General features: G+C 38.7%; 1 protein-coding gene across 1 annotated transcript in view; it reads right to left on the reverse strand.

Moving 5' to 3' along the window:
- LOC149150857 (general transcription factor IIH subunit 2-like) overlaps positions 1–15,765 on the reverse strand; it is a 28,766-nt gene extending 13,001 nt beyond the window's left edge. Inside the window, exon 1 of the mRNA XM_089439979.1 lies at positions 14,911–15,765. Within this exon, the coding sequence (XP_089296105.1) occupies positions 14,911–15,201 (291 nt within the window). The 5' untranslated portion in view covers positions 15,202–15,765. The remainder of the gene's footprint in view (positions 1–14,910) is intronic.
- Positions 15,766–17,588: the final 1,823 nt, after the last annotated feature.

Below are 17,588 nucleotides of genomic sequence, written 5' to 3' on the forward strand. Positions count from 1 at the left end.
GATCATTGCTACACCATGGAAGCCATTACTTGTTGAAATCTTCATTGTTGCTTTTCCATCATGTCAGCAAGATCCATTGAGATCTTCACTATGACAATCATGAGGACTGATTCATCATATTGATTTAGATCAAGTCGAGAATGTATTTCACTTTGTTCTTATTATGTTGAGACAATATTGTTTGTCACTATGTTGTAACCCTCTTTATCTTCACAGGGTCTCCTTCTCATTATACCGAGACCAGCACAGTGAAATCGTTTGGATCCTCTTTAGTATGACAAGGCTATGGCAATGCTATACTGAGATATACATCGAGATCACAAGGCGACAGATGTAATGTTCACCAAGACTATTAAACCGGAAGGAGTGCTTTTGAGAGCACAACAAGATGGATTTTAAGGTGCGAAGCCGCTTGTCCCTCCGGGGGCAAGGAATAATATGCGCACTTCTTTTTGCTATTTATGTTTTTACCGTACTGGGGAGGCTGTCCCATTTACTCCTAGCGTTATGGTCAACATTTAATAACCCCCAATACACTACAAACTGAATAGAATAAGCTAATGAAACATACGCCTATAACTACTTGGGATCTAAAGCCTATCACGACTTGGGACCTTATCTCTCCAACGGTATAAATTGTATTCCTTTATTCACCGAGACAGTAGCAATCACTGTCTTCACTGAAATTCTTTTCAACAGAGTATATGTATGCCGAGTTCATAACTGGAATGGTATATACATAAGCCGAGATTGATCCATCCATAGATGTCTGCGCTTTGGGAATAGACTCCGAGTTGGTGTGTTGTTGAAGGGTTACCGAGATACGCAAGTCTATACACCAAGACTGCTCCTTGTAATGTGAGATCCTTTCTAAGCACTTTCATTCATCCGAGTTCTTCCTCACACCTATTCGAGATCCTTATAGAAGTCTGCCTGCACCTTATACCCATCCGAGGTGCAGTCAGACTCTTTGCCCTAATGCCATGCGGATCTGTTCCTCTTTTTCTCCATGCGAAATCTCAAAGAAAAGCGAGTTCTGTTCATTCACGTTTTTGGATCCTCTGCACCCACGAAATTTAAGAGAAAATGCAGATTTATTGTTGTGTTATTTGCACTGACCCTTCATGGGTATTTATAATAGTTTGCCCACATATGTAAGCCGACATGATGGGATGAAACGACATGTCTATTTTGCCAAGCCGACATGACTTCCATTTATTTACTGTTGACGGTGTTGGACCCGCCAACATGTAAGGGGATCTCCCTGGTAAGAAGTCCCAATTAGACCTCAGACCGTTTGGTGTAGGAGTCCCAGCAGTGGGTCGTATGGCAATGCCTTGACCATGATTTCACACAGAGACAAGTAAGATGTCTCTATTGGTAGCAAGGGTGTGACAGTAGCAGTAAGCCAAGGAAGGTGCATGAGAGATCCAAACACATGGGGGTGAAGTGAGTGTGCCCCTCGGAAACCTGTGATAGCACAGAGTTAAGAAGGAAACACACGAGCAAAGATGCATCACAACATGGAAGGCAAGTTAGCTAGCAATCCAAAGTGATGGTTAAACCAACAACACGTTTTAGAAAGATTCATACATACAAACATAGAAAAGTCCATACATGCATGCGTAAGCAACCAAATACATATATCATTTAGAGTAAACCTGATAGTATATAATACAATACAACATATGCATGAAACGTGTTGGCTCTGTTATATTAATAAGTGTAAGTTCTAGTCATATAGTACACCCATGTCTAACCACTAGTTCCCACAGCCTAAGTCACCAGGTTCGAGTTCGAGTTCGAGTTCGGCGACCATGAAATTCGAATAAAGTTCGGCAACTAAAATTTTGTCAATAAAATTCGACATAAAGTTCGACATATAGAAATTCGAAAAAAATGTATATATATATATATAATCAATTTAAAGTCAAATTCATATAAATTTTTGGCTTAGCAAAAGAACGGAGGCTAGAAAAGTTGAGCATTTTCAAAAGGATTGTTGGCAATGGGCATAACAGTTTAGAATTTTCATATGACAGTGATGTAAACTGTAGTATAATAGTATTCTTCTTATGAAATCATAAAACAACTAAATTGAACATTAAGTCTATGACTGGAAGTTACATAATTCCAAGATGAATGAATGCATTAACATTTGACACCCAAAAAAGTTTCTAAAAAAACAGCAGCAGTTCAATGCTTAAATGTAATGATTCTCCATGTTCATCTGAAAATAACAGTGCCTCAGGAGATTGTGGCAGAAGTTACAAGCCATAACATACATGAGGCTATTGGCTATAGATTGACAAGCAATCACTAACATTTTGTGCTTCTCTTCAGCATTTTGGTGGCACATCTTACACGTTAGTTTTAATCTTACTTCCAATTATACATTCCAAACCTCTTGATTGTGCTTTTTACATATGCCTGTTGATTGATATGAAATAATAAAACAAATGAGAGCTCATATTTCTTTCCATTCATCTGCCCAAGCAATAGTGAACTTCTCCAGTATTCATCATGTTGAAAGCAGAACTCGGCAGGGTGAAAAAGGCATTTTAGAAAGCTCAGACTTTTGGGAAAATCCAAACAAGATTTACACGTCTCCAGCTGGCAGCAACATTGTGAAATTAAACAAACAATTCATGGTAAATTTGACAAAATGTAGTTCCACATAAAGATGCATTGAAAACGTCACACCAAAGTCTTGGCTAGCCAACATAAACATCAAGCCTGGTAAACACCAAAATCTGTTTCTTCAAGTTTCAGCAAACTGGAAATTATTAACCAATGCCAATTGCCAAGAACCTTTATCATTTATAAATTATGACAGCAGTCAACTTTAATAGCAAGTGCTGAAAACAGTCCTAAAAATTAAAATCACCACTCCTTTTCAGGATAGATTGAATCATTGAAGCAAGGAAACAGTGAAAATAATTATATATAAACTCAAAAGTTTAAACTTTAAAGTAGCTTGGCATTTTTAGAAAATTGTTCATGCAAAAACTAAACTAGAAATCTAAAACAGGAACACAAGTTTTATTCTTGATGTTACTGTTGCCCACTTGTTATATCAAAAAGTTCTATGTCATCAAGAGCAGTATGAGCTGTGAATCCGCTAGATGCTTCAGCACCAGATTCATTAGTGAATTCCCTGTCAGTGTTTATGTCACTATCAATGTACAAATCAGCATCATCCATTGTTGCATTTGGAACAGGATCGATCCACGGAGTAGAAGAATTGGATGACTCTTTAGCCACATTCTTCAATGCCAACAGCAAGTTACTACGAACATAAACAAGATCTTCTAATCTTCCAGATGACAATCTATTTCTTTTTTTGGAATGAATGTGGTCAAAGGAACTCCAATCCCTTTCACATGTTGATGCACTTGTTCCCTGGCTTAAGATACGAATTGCAAAATTTTGCAATTCTGGTGCCCCTGAACCATAAAATTCCCACCATAGTGTTGGATCACTTCTGCTCCTATCATACTTTGCTAATTGTGTTCCAAATAACCCTTCTTCTAACCTGTATGCCCTCAACTAACTTCTGATCAAACCTCCAATCTCTGGATCTGGATTTAGCTTCTCAATAGACGGGATAAGTCCATTCATGATTTCTTCATCCCTATGTCTTGGTAACCCAAACAATCTAGGGTTCAAATAGCATGTTGCTGCATGTAATGGACCATGCATCATCTTCCATCTATGATCAATTAAATCCCATATCTCCTTGTAATCAGCTTCCACATTATTAAAAGCAGTTGCAATGGCCTCTTTGCAACGATCAAGGCTTTCATAAACAAAACCCATACAAGGTTTGTCACCATCAACCATGCGGAGCACATTAACAATTGGGCCACAAATTTTTAAAACCTAGTTTGCATTTTCCCAAAAGCCATTATTGAGCACTATTTGTTCAACATTTTTCCCCTTAGTTTCTTTTGAGAGGGTAGATCTCTCCCACTCAGTGTTGCAAAAAACAGTTCTTAGGCTCGTTTTTTCCTCAACAACTCTTTTGAGAGTAATATAAAAAGTGGCAAACCTTGTATCACAAGGCCTCAACAACTCTTTTGATGCATTCCTCCTCGTATATGCTCAAAGTGAGACGATGGTTGATGATGAAGTTTGAAATTGTTTTGGCTCTTCGGATTGTCTCATTGACCCAAGGAAATTTGGCTAAGTCATGCAACATTAAATCCAAGCAGTGAGCTGCACAAGGGGTCCAATAAATCTGATTATATTTTTCCATAATCAGCTTCCCTGCACCAACACATTTGATGCATTATCTGTAACAACATGGACAACGTTTTCCACCCCAACCTCTTGAATCGCTTCATCCAAAATTCCAAAAATAAATTCTGATGTCTTCACTCGATCCATTGCATTTATTGCCTTCAAGAAAAGTACCCTTGAGGACAATAAACAAGCACATTGATCAATGGGCGATGACACAAATCTGACCAACCATCACTCAAAATTGTGCATCCTGTAAGCTTCCAAGACTCTTTAATATCAGCCAACTTTCCTGTCACTCTATCTTTCGCTCTCTTTAGCAAAGTTGTCCTTAAAGCTTCAGACTAAGTTGCACGAAACGGGGAAACGCGGAAGCGAAACGAAACGCGACCTCCCCAAATTTTGGAAACGGGGAAACGCGAATATATATAATAATATTTTATATATATATATATATATATATATATATATATATATTAAAAACATTTAAAAATTATTAATATATATATGTGCAATCATAAAGCATTAATGATACATTTACTTAAACATTTTAACATTAAGATTAAATTTACATCACAATGATCACATTTACTCATGAGTCATCACATAATGAAAATAAAAATATAGGAACTGGAAAATCCAAAATCAGCCTTTATTTATATTAGTATATGAGGCTGCAAGTACAATAAAGACTATAAGGCTGCAAGAACTATAGAGACAAGTCACAAAAGACTAATCCTCATCATAACAATCCTCATCAAAAATAGAAGCAGCAGAATGCTCAACAGTGGATGGTGGTGCTGAAGAAGATGATGCACCAATTCCACTTCCAGAATCCTCCTCAATATTCAGGGCAGCAAGAGAGAGATCCAAATCAGGATTTTCTGCATCCACATCCCATTCTTTAGAAGGACCACTGTTGTATTCTGGACCCCTAGAGATGCAAGGCGAAGGTTGGAGTGCACATAAACAAGATCCTCTGCTTTCTGTGAGCCCAACCTATTGCGCTTCACAGAATGAATAAAACCATAAGTGCTCCAATTCCTTTCTGCTGATGAAGAGCTTGCCACTTGTGAAAGAATACGAATGGCAAGGCTTTGCAAATGTACACCATTTGCTCCATGACAAATCCACCACCTAACTGGATTCATGGTGCTTCTCTCCTCCAAAGCTGATATATCTGCATAATCATCTATTCCTGCAGCAAAACTGGCAAATTCCTCCTTTACCTCCCTATGTAGGTGAGAAGGAAACATTCTCATTAGTGCTTTTTTCACCCCAGTAGCCACCTCTCTATCCTTATGGGGTGCCTTCCTCTTCCCATTGCTTTTAGCAATAAGCTCCTCATCATAAAATTTGGGGTTCAAAGCATGTGCTAAAGTGTGGAATGGTGTATTGAAATTGTTCCACCTGTCAACAATGATTTTCTTGATCAAACCAGCAAAATGATCATCAACAAACAGAAGTTGTGGAGACTCCTGCGAAATGATTTCCATAGTTTTCTCAACCATGGAATCCATGCCATCATATACCTCTCCCAAGAAAGGTTGGTCAGTGTCAGCACTCCGGAGAAGCTCAAATGCAGGGGTTGTGAACTTTAGCAAGAAATCTACCTTGCTCCACCAATCCTCATCAAGGCACAATCTACGCACCATAGATCCCCGCTCTGAATCTGCTTGTCTCCACTCAATCCACAGTTGACTCACCACCATAGAAACTAATGCATGCTTAACCTCAACAAGGCGGCGCAACATCACGAAGTTTGAGGCATATCTTGTCTCAGCAACTTTTAACAACTCCAATTTGGAGTACTCTCGAAATATGGCCTGAGACTGGTGGTGGTTGGTGATGAATTTGATAATCTCCCTTGCATCCCCTGTGACTTCCTTTATCCAGGAAACTTTGTTGTCGATCTCCTCTAAGATCAGATTCAGATTATGGACAATGCATGGTGTCCAAAATATGTGGTCATACCTCCCCTCAATAATCAAACCTGCAGCTTTGCAAACTGGTGCATTATCCGTGATAACTTGCACCACCCTGTTAGCCCCTATTTGTTCAATAGCTTTTATAATAATATCAGCGATGAACTGTGCATCTTTCACCTCTCCTGAGCAGTCTTCTGCCTTGATAAACATTGCTCCTTTGGGGGAAGTGGCAATGATATTTATCAATGGTCTGCGCCTCATATCTGTCCAACCATCTGAGACTATGGTAACCCCAGAGCTACTCCAGGAAGAACGAATTGGAGCTAAAACGTCCTCCACAAGTTCCTTCTCATTTTTGAGACGCTGGGTTCTGACTTTCTCATAGTTGGGCCCCTTGTACCCTTGAGGAGCTTTGTTCACTGCCCTTATCATATCTTGCCAGTAAGGAGAGCGAACAACATTGAATGGGATACCACATGCATAAATGCACCTGGCAACTCTGGAATCAGCTTCTTCTCTTGCTTGCACATTCACCAATCTAGCAATTCTGCTATCCTGAACTGATTGGGATGCCCCTGAGCCTCTGGTATGTTTGGGTGCTGCTTGTTCATGTTCTTGACTGTGACCACCTCTCCTCTTTCTTGCTTCAACTACAATCCTTGGCTCAATGTTAGATGTAGCCTGAGTATGCTCATCATGCCTCCTCTTAGTACCATCCGCCTCATCTTGCTCTCTTTGATATGCCCTCCTTACCAACGGATCTGCTGTTTTTGTGCAACCCAGAATCCCCTGTCCTCCTCCATGCAACAGATGCGCCTTCACTCTTGGGTAGGAGCCCTTGTACGTAATATTGCAAAGAGTGCATCGCCATTCCCATGAGCCACCACCTCCACATTTTTGAAGCTTCGTCACATGCCTCTAAAGAGGATATAAGTTCAGCCCTTGGGTTGGCCCTAGGGTTTGAAGTTGCAGCTGCACTTTGGCTGGAAGCCATTGCTGCAAAAATAAATTAAAAAAACAAATCTGTAAATAATAAATTTATAAAAACGTTTTTCATATTTTTGGCTGTATAAACCCTAGAAAAATTAAAGAAATAGTAAGAAAAAAACTAAGAAATAAATGTGGCTTACCCAAATTAATTATCTGTGGCTGAATCTACCCTAAAATGCCAGAAAAGAGGAGAAATATGGCTGTAGCTGAGCCAAATCTGCTGCAAAAATAAATTTAAAAAACAAATCTATAAATAAAAAACGTTTTTCAGCAATTTAGCTGCATAAACCCTAGCAAAATTGAAGAAATAGTAAGAAAAAACTAACAAAATGAATGTGGCTTACCCAAATTAATTTTTTGTGGTTGAAACTACCCGGAAATGCCAGAAAAGAGAAAAGAAATATGGCTGTAGCTGAGCCAAATCTGCTACTACAGAAATCTCTTGCTGAAATCTCCTTCTCTTGCTGCTGAAATCTCTCTCCCGCTGCTGAAATCTACTTTGCTCAATGCTCAAAACACCAGCTACTGAAACAACTGCCAATCTCCAAGAGAAACTCCTTGCTGAATAGTGTGATGAGAGAATGAGAGGCACTGCTCTTTTATAACTTTAGAAATGCTTTCTAGAAGTGATTAGAAACCCTAAAATAAATTAAAAACTAATTAGGAAAAAAAAAAATTAAAAACAAGTATTTTTTTGTGGGAAACGGGGCCCGTACGGCGTGGAAACGCGTTTCCGTCCGTACGGGCGCGTTTCCATTTCGGGAAACGCGCCCGTACTGACGGAAACGCGTTTCCACGCCGTACGGTACGGGGAAACTCGTTTCCGTACGGAAACGGACCCTCCCCCTGCGTTTCCTGCTACTTAGGCTTCAGATCTAGGAGGAACATAGCCCTTCCCAAAATCAATAGCCTTTTTAATTACATTTTTAAAATATGGACTCCTCGCCACATTAAAGGGAATTGCACATGCATAAAAATACTCAACAACAGCATCATCAACTTCCTGTTTCTCAACAGGTTTCCAGAATTGATTTAATGTTTTCATTCCACCTATTTTTGCTTGAGTAGAACTTGATCCACCAATGTTTGAAACTGAATTAATGGTGTTGGAGGAAGACATGGCAATCTCCCTCTCAATTCGCTGCCTCTTATTTACCCTTTTCTGCTTTTGCATCTGTGAATTGGAATGGTCTTTCTGCACTGTGGCTTTTTGTTCATCGGTGATCTTAGTGCAGGCTTCAACACCACCTCCACTTCCATTGCTAATACCGAGAAGGTGATCCACTGCTCTAGTCAAAGTGCCAGTGAAATTATGTCCACACAGCTGACATGAAAGATTAAAACCATCTTTTTGGACAAAATTCCAAGCTATAGCAGTTGATTTTGGGGGTGCCATTGAAAGTCTGAAATGTCTGCAATTTTTTTTGAAATTACATTTTCGTTAGTTAGAATTTAGAAAAAGGAAAAGTGATTCAAAACAGTTTTCTTACACAGGCCATACAAAAGTGATTCAAAACAGTGTACTGCTGTAGGCTACTAGGCTGTAGGCTGTAGCTTTTTATTTTCTTACACAGGCCAGGCATCACAATTTTGTTTTATGTGACTTCCAGTTTGGAACCAAGTGGAAATAAGTTACAAGATTTATGTAAATATAAATGCTGCTGAAGGCAAGAAAAGAAACAAAACGAACAGTTCAACTTCCAGTTCCATGACAATTAATTGCTCCCATTATTGGCTGAGGGCTCACTTCATGGTTTACTGCTAGGATTTATATCTGTTTTAAATTTTAATTAAGGGCAGGTAAAAACAAGTGTCTTAATTCCATGACAATTAAGACAGATGCTGACTCTATCCTTGATTTCTGTAAATCTCTTATTCAAGAAAATCTGTCAGATAATGACAAACTGGACTAAGGATACTTCTCCCACCAAACAATAGAATTATAAAAATGTTTTGATTGGAACAATCCATAGTCTACATATTGATACAACTTTTAAGTTTTAACAGCCAAAAGTTTAATAGGTTTGACAGCCAAGTGTTCAATGTTCACTACTAAAGTGTTTAACAGCCAAGGTGCACGGTGCACCTTACAAACTTATAACTTATATCCTGGCATTTTCAGGAGATCAGTTGCCTTCACCATGTAACTAAATCATGATGTGGAAGACAAATAGCACAAACCATAAGTTAAAAGTTGAAGCCCCCTACATTCGACATGATGAGTTAGCACAATAACATCATCACTTAAGATTTATGAAATCTCGAGCAAGCACAGACTACAGTGACACATAATCTCGGGTTTCTCTGTGATTTTTTGTGGGAAAAAGGACTTCGGATACCTCTGCTATCTTTGGTGATGATCACAGTGAAATATAAGTTTAACAGTCTCGTGACAAAGGTCTCTTCTCGATTTCAGTGACTACTGTCTTGGAAGTTAGAGTCTCGGTATGCATACGAAGAACCTCAGTCATACTCTGTCTCGGCTTATATTAATATATATACACAGTCACAATCTTGATCTCACAGTCTTGGTGTATCTACAGACTACAATGGAGAGGATCATACAGTCTCGGCATATGAATGACTTCTACGAGAAGACCTTTTACACCTCAAATTATAGCCTACAAGTTACAGTTACGACTCCTACCTGAACGCTGAGGCCTTGTGAATCGTGATACGCGTCGGCAGCTGAGACGCGTCGGGCAGACTGGTCACTGAAATGAAAGTTATGAAACCCTCCGGCAGGCTGCAGCTGTAGAGTGTAGACTGGACTGTTTGCTGTGAGTTTGGAGTCTGAACCGCAATGAAATGAAACCCTTCGACGTTCGCACAACCAAACAATGCAACAATGAAACCCGGCGAGCAATAAAACCCGCGGGCTAAAACGCGCGAAAAAAAACGAACTGAAACGAATTTTATCGAACATCAAGCGAATTTAATCGAACTTCAAACGATTTTGTTCGGAAAAAAATTCGAATTCGTCTTGAAATTCAAGTTCGCCATAAAATTCGGCGAACTCGAACGAATATATTTGTTTTTGCTTGAAATCGCCGAATCTGGTGACTAAGACCCTAAATAATGGCTGAGCATGGTCCACAACAATGCACAACACTGGATGGAAAAGATCACTATATGACATTATTGTCATAGAAGTTAAAACCATATGGTGCCAAGCAAACGAATGGACTTGGTATGCATGAAATTTTATTGTAACCCGAATGGTGATTCCATGACTTACATGCAGATGAATGTGAGTTGTCTTAATGATAAACTGGAGATGTTTGAAAAGATGTCAAAGTACTCTTCAAAAGCATATTGAATCATTGACTACATGTAACACTTAATAATCATAAGTTGGTAAGCATTATGATGAAATGAAAATGAAATGGAGGTTGATCCAATACAAGCAAGAATTGAAGATTTCACAGAAAGTAATCAGTCAAAGCAGAATTAAAATTTGAAGAAAAAAAGTGTATAAAAACAAGTGGCTTAAAATAAGATCCCTAGAAATGCATGATTGAAATGATATAGAACCCCCATTATTAGTTTCAAACAACAAGAGCTTAAGGGAATTATTCACATAATAGATGTTTGGAGAAAAGATTAAAAAGACAAAAGAAAAACTTGAAAGCGAGATCCAGGCAAAAGCACTCACCCACAGAAAATGCAAGGATTGAACATAAACTGAAATTGTATATTGAAATTAGGAATATCCGAATAAGCTAAGTTGCAAGAACCCCCACCCCCCCACCAAGCGTGTTTTAGTACAGAAATGCCAAAATGCGCCTCACTCCAAGCACCGTACAGCATGTTTCAGCACTCATACAGTGCTCATACAAAGTGTTTCAATGCTCACACGGCACGTTTCAATGCTCATACAGCGCACATATGTGGCCCACATTTTCACCTTGGACCCACCAAAATGATTTTTAGTGTTTTAAAAACAAATTTATTTAGTTATTTTATTTTAATATTATTTTTTTGGATATTTCTAGAAGCCTCTAGAAATCAAAATTTTCTTTTAAAAGAGGTTGTCCCTTTCATTTCTCCTCACACTGTTTGAGGCTTGAGCAAGGGAGAATTGAGCACTCAGCAAAGTAAATTGGGCAAGGGTGATTGCAAGGGGAATTTGAGCAACGGAAACTTCAGCAAGAGATGATTTAGATTAGATTGCTACAGCCATAGCTTTTAGCTGTTTTGTGGTAATCTGGGGAACAGCACCCATATTTTTGGTTGTTTTGGGGTGTTTTTGGACAGCTACAGCCATCATTGGGTTCTGTTTTGTGGTGTTGTTTTAAACAACAACTACAAAAACATCTTGTGATAAAATCCTAGCAATTTTTAATTTATTGTTTTCCAAGAATATATTTCTAGGGGTTTTCTAAGGAGACAATTAACTTTGTTATTTCTTTTTTCATTTTATTTAATTGCATAATTGTTTTTGTATTTTTTTGCAGCGATAATGGCTTCCGGTCAAAATACTTCTACTAGAGTGCCCTTGCAAGGACCGACTTCTATCCTATTTGAAAGCATGTAACAAAGGTTTCAAGAATTGCAGGTAGTGGTGCATGGGAATGGATATGGAATCTGCGTCAGAAACTTTACAAGAGCTCTTACCCAAAAGTGAAGGCACATTTTTTGCAGTAAAAGGGTTGCAGGTGGTGAAGCATGGGAATGGATTCAATATGCGTCAGAAACCTTACAAGAGCTACAATAGCTCTTACCCAAGCATGAAGGGACAAATTTTGCAGGAAAAGGGTAAGGGTGATGTTTGCCCAAAAGACAGTTGACCCACAAGAAAGGAGGAAGTATGAGATTGAGCAAGAAGAGGCTTATGGGCTTAAAAAAAGGCGTAATCAGCTTGTCAATGCTACTCCTCAAGCTCCAAACATTAAGCCAAGGATTGTGCTTGCTTGAAGCAAGGAAGAGGGGAGCAGCTTAGCAACAACATGAATCACCAGCATCAAAAAATGCTACAATCCCATCCATTCAAGTGAGTAGACTAGCTAAAATATCAATGTTCAATGGAGAGAGGAACTTGGATCAAGAGTGGCAAGGGCCATATATGCTAGTAGTATCCCTTTCAATGTGATCCAGTCTCCTTATTGGAAACATAGTTTTAAAAACCGCTCAGAAAAACCGGTAATCGGTCAAACCGGCCGGTTAGCTAGCTGGCCGGTCCGAACCTGCCTAAAAACCCGGTCAGCCTCTGCATTTGCCCGATTTTTGGCCCTAACCGGTGAAAACCGGCCGGTTTAGGACGGAACCGACCGGTTTGTATCAATCCGGCCGGTTCTGTCCTAAACCGGCCGGTTTTAGGCATGCCCAGCAAAACATCAGCATACAGAGAGGACAAGAGCACTGCAGCCATCTCCTTTTCTCGGTCATGCCTATCCATTGCCATGGAGATAAGTTTTTTAACAAAATAATGGTGATAGCTCGGGCAGCCCAGATCAGAAAGATCAGCAGCTGCTGAAGCCACATCATCAGTAGCGAAATATTCCTTTATTATTGACCCAACTTTTCCCTTGTATTCCTCCAGAGACTCGGATACAGTTTTACCCACCAGTTGGTGAGATGATTTTAACTTCAATCCTAGTCGGATGCATCTCCATCATTAATTAACAAAAACATGGTTACATTTTTGCATTCAATGGACACTTTCTGAATAACTTCCAAAGTTCCAAGTGCAATCCATTGTTTGGTGAAATTTTCAAAATGGGTTCAATACAAGAGCATCAGCAGAAGACTAAATTCTAATATCAAAGCAGAGTAGATCAATCACATCATATGGTTTTTTTCCAGAACGGGTTCTCTGCACAAGAATCATAAACAGGGGTAACAGTGTGTCAATGAGTGGCTCCATTTGAGCATCCTGTTGCATCCATGTCTAAGAATAGCAGCATCAGACTTGAATTCCAGGAAATGTTTCAACGATACTTCCATATGGGACAGTATAACATAATTTTTAGAGAACAGATCCTATACAATCATCACTAATAGTAAGAGGGACACTAATGAGAAAGCAGTGCGGTGCCATGGAATTTTCAGTTAATCTGTCATGATGGCAACAGCTCAGCCTTGAAATTAAAGGCACTCTCTCCACACTTCCGTATGCTACAATCCATACTGCGTGAATTTTAACACAACTGGTGATTTTCTGAAAATTGGTCCCGTGCACAAGAAGCATCATCTACAGAAGAACAATAATGACAAAAGTACAGTGATTTTCACGAACAGGTCCCAAATCTATGTAAACAAGTTTCTGTTCACCAGATAGAACCTCGGGCAGGGCATTTAGGCACAAGTAACTACTAACAGATCAACATATAGCAAAGCTTACAAGTTACTAGTAACTACTTAGAAACAACTCCAAGAACCTGGCAGTATATTCTTCATCTATCAGTTGCCCGAGTTTGAGCTCATAGAAATCTTTGGCCGCCTTATCATATTATTCCTAAGATAGATACATCTTAAAAATAGTTTTATTTCATTAAAAATTAATTATTTAATGTATTTTTTTAAAACCGGTTCATTTAGACCAAACCAGTCCCGGTTAGACTGGTTCAGGTCGGTAAACCGGTTCATTAGGTGGACCATTAGGTGGACCGGTCCGGTCACCGGTTCCGGTTTTAAAAACACTGATTGGAAATACCTAGCAAGGGCAATTAACATAGCTCCTCAAGGGTTCAAGGGACCAGCTTGACTGTTTGGGAGATCAGCTTGACGGGGCAGATCTAAGCGGACAAGAAGCTGTATGGGGCGCTTATCTTGGCCTCCAATTCACTGATATTGTCAGGCACCCTTCTCCTCTAAAAAAAATGGCAAATTCGCCTTGAGGCTGCAGACTTTTCTGAGTTTTGCAACAAGAAGGCAAAAAATGCTCTTTTCTTCGACGGGGCAGCAAAAGGTAATCCTGGTATATCCGGTGCAGGTGGAGTAATCAGTAATCAAAAGTGCTGAGGGCAGAATTGAATTAAGATATGCATGGGGAGTGGGCTTCAATACCAGCATTCAAGCCGAAGCTCTGGCTCTTCTCCAGGGTCTCAAGCAGCTCATTTCTCTGGGCATCAAAGAGGCATCTGTATTTGGGGACTCCCAGTCTATCATAAAGGCCATTGTGGACAATTCTTCTCCTTCAGATTTAAGGTTATCAAGATTGATGAGCAGAATTAGATCCCTGATAAATTCCTTTCAGAACCTGGAATTTCTTCATGTAAAGAGAGACAACAATAAAGAAAAAGTATGGTATTAATGGCCAATGGTATTAATGGCTGGCCATAAAGCAGGGTTATTCAGTGTACAATGAAATCACAAACTAGGATGCCAGACACGAAAAGTTATGTATTGAGATGGATACAAGTCACCAGCAGCACCAGCATGTGACGTGCGTTGAAGATACATACTATAGCTTAGAGTCACGCTTCATCCAAACAAGTGGGTATAACATACTTGAAAGTCTTGCACAGATAGTTCATTACAACACTCTTGATTACTGGAAGCATTAAGCACCTCACTGATAGTGGTATCACTGACACAGGAAGTAACACCTGTGAGACGGTGCTCCTATGCATAATAAACCATGAGGCCACCTTTCCTCAATTGTTTCTTCCCTCCCAGAGGGCTGTGTCGACCTTGAATGCTAGGGGAGGTACAATAAGAGGAATGTATCTTCTATGGTGTAAGTTAGTTTATTGCTAGACAAAAATACAATTGAGAGAGCCAAGGGGGATCAAAGTGGGATTGATACCCGAGAGAAGTCGATGAGGATGTAGAGATAACGGATCAATCCTCGCTGAATGTTTGAAGCCGCGGCTGCAGCAGATTGCAGACGGCGTCTGTATTGGCGCTGTTGCTGTTGCTGCTGTTTCTTGTCCAAGTTGAGAAAACCCTCCTCGTCCTCCTGCAAGGTTTCCCATGACCTTTCGTCAGCGTATGCTCTCTCCCACGCCTCCAGCTCCTTCCCAGCCTCCTCCTCGTCCTCCTCCTCATCGTCCTCCTCTCCATGCTCCCCCCTCTTCTTCTTATTTACCTTCTCCATTATTCTATGTTCTGTACTGGTCTTCTTCTTCCCCACTAACTAATCCTAGTTATGTAATGTGATGATGTATGTATTCATGTTCCCTACCTCTTCAACGAACTAACTTCCCACCCAGGAGCTTGAAAGCCATCGCCAATCAGCATCCTTCAGCTGTAGAGTGGGTTTTATTGTCACAAAAAGTTCGGTTTAGGTTTCAACTACAAGTTGGCTTAGAGGTATAATTTTGGTATTATTTTTTTCCCAAAAAAAATTTGAAAATAGGAAGTATTTATAGTACACAGGCCCCCCAAATACTGTAAATTCACTAATGTGACAATAGTGATTGTGTGCGCTGCTGTAGGGTATCATGCTATGAATTCTCAAGGTTCAAAGTGTCTGTCCAGTTTGGGCCGAACACCTAACCGGACCACCTCACCTCTCTCGAAAGAGGTTTTCCAGGAATCAAAATCTATTAGGACATGCAGCATCACGCAACTCAGCTCTGTATGCGCCCGTCAAATGTAAGCTAAGGTTGTATCCGATTTTTTTAATCTTCTTTTATGGGCGAACGACGGGAATTGAACCCGCGCGTTTTTGAGCGTTTTGTTGTTGCCAAAGTTGATAGTAGTTTTCATTCAATAACTTTTATTTTTAATTTTTTTAAATCTATTATAACATTATAATTATTAGGATAATAGCTGATTCATGGTTGTTTATATGTATAATTTAATTTATCATTATTAATTAATAAAAATTACATTGCTTAAAATTATTTGTTTTGTAAGAGAGGGCAAAGTTTCATCCTTATCATATTTTTTGATAGTAGGTTATTATTATGTTTTCTTACATCATAAGAAGACAAACTCTTAGTCAATTGCAATTTCAACCTAAATAGTATTCCAAGAAACTCAATGTCCTCTGTAATCATTGTTAAGGCTAATCTCAATGGGATCACATGCTTTCTAGCAATATATATCCTTAGTCTCATGCATGAAACTATATGCTATCCCTTGGTGCAATTTAGTCTCTCACCCAAGGGGTACATAGTAAACTACAAGTTAAATTCGTTGTATATTTTATATTATTTTCTTTTAGTTATAAATAATTTTGAAAAAAATGTATTTAAATTTTTTATATAAAAGATGAGATAACACATATTTTAATGTATTAATTCGATATTGGGAATTTTAAATAGTTTCTACGAGTTTAAAGTCTCGTCTCCTTTACTTCGGTATTTTACATTAGTTGTGAGTGTTGTCATTACTAGAACATACCATGACCTTTATGGTAATGGGATTGTTTACAAAGGCATTGATGCTTCTACTAACATAATCATTGATTGGTTATGAGGTGAATATGCATGCTTGCTAGACTTCTTCCTCTTTCTCTATGGGGCATGTTTTTCTTCTTTTATTGTGTAATTTTCCTCCTCTGTGGGACATGTTGTGTAGGTGTTTCTAAATAATAAATAGTGTTTTTCCTTCTCTTCCATGGGTTATGTTCTATTGAGTTTCTTATGTGAATAATAAAGAAGGCATCTAAACATTCTAAACCTCAATCCTTGTTAAGTCGCAAGTTATTGGTATATCTAGCTTGTAGACTACTAGATGTATTCTTGGGTTATAGTGACATCCAATGGGTTTGATCCTAGGTTTAGCCTAGATCACTCTAATCAATTACCAATTTCCATGGTTTATATGTATATATATACAGAGAGAGAGAGAGAGAAAAGAGAGTTTTCAACCTTCTTTCCATTTCCCATCGTTATAATCTAGTCAAGCAATCTTAGCTAAAATTGCAATTGGATGGATTAAATTGTTCTTTTTAATGCCTAAATTAATTTAGCACCCTTAAATACCTCTATTGCAACTAGATTTTGCAATCTTAACATCAAATATCTTTTCAAAATTATTATTATCAAAATTTAGACCGAAAATTTTAGTTTTTCTTCCCATTATTTTGGATGAGTGAACTAAAGATCAATTAATAGCACCTTGTTGAACCTAAGTTAGACTTCCTATCAAGGCATCAAATCTACCTTGAGGGTGGCTAGCTACAAGAAAGATTATAGTATAGCTAAGTCCATGATTAGGTGGAGAGTGATTCTCCCTTCTTCAACTACCAACAAACTTGACTAAAGTAGATAATTGTAATGATTACTATGTTAATGAAATTAAATTGTTGTCTAGTGTTTCATGACTATTGATATGTTGGGTTTCCAAATGTGTTTGTAATGACGAGTTGAAACATTGAGTAATTGTTCTTTGCTTCTAGTTATAAATTCATTTATTACAAAATGTTGTATGCAAAAGTATTCTTTAAAATATGTTACTTAGGATAAATATGTGATACGAGTTTATGATATGAGATGGTAAATTTGGCTAAGATGATAGTGTAACATTCACATG

Source organism: Pinus tabuliformis, chromosome 9 (assembly GCF_031772625.1).
Source record: "Pinus tabuliformis cultivar Carrire ecotype Pingquan chromosome 9, CPIR1, whole genome shotgun sequence".
Classification (NCBI taxonomy): domain Eukaryota; kingdom Viridiplantae; phylum Streptophyta; class Pinopsida; order Pinales; family Pinaceae; genus Pinus; species Pinus tabuliformis.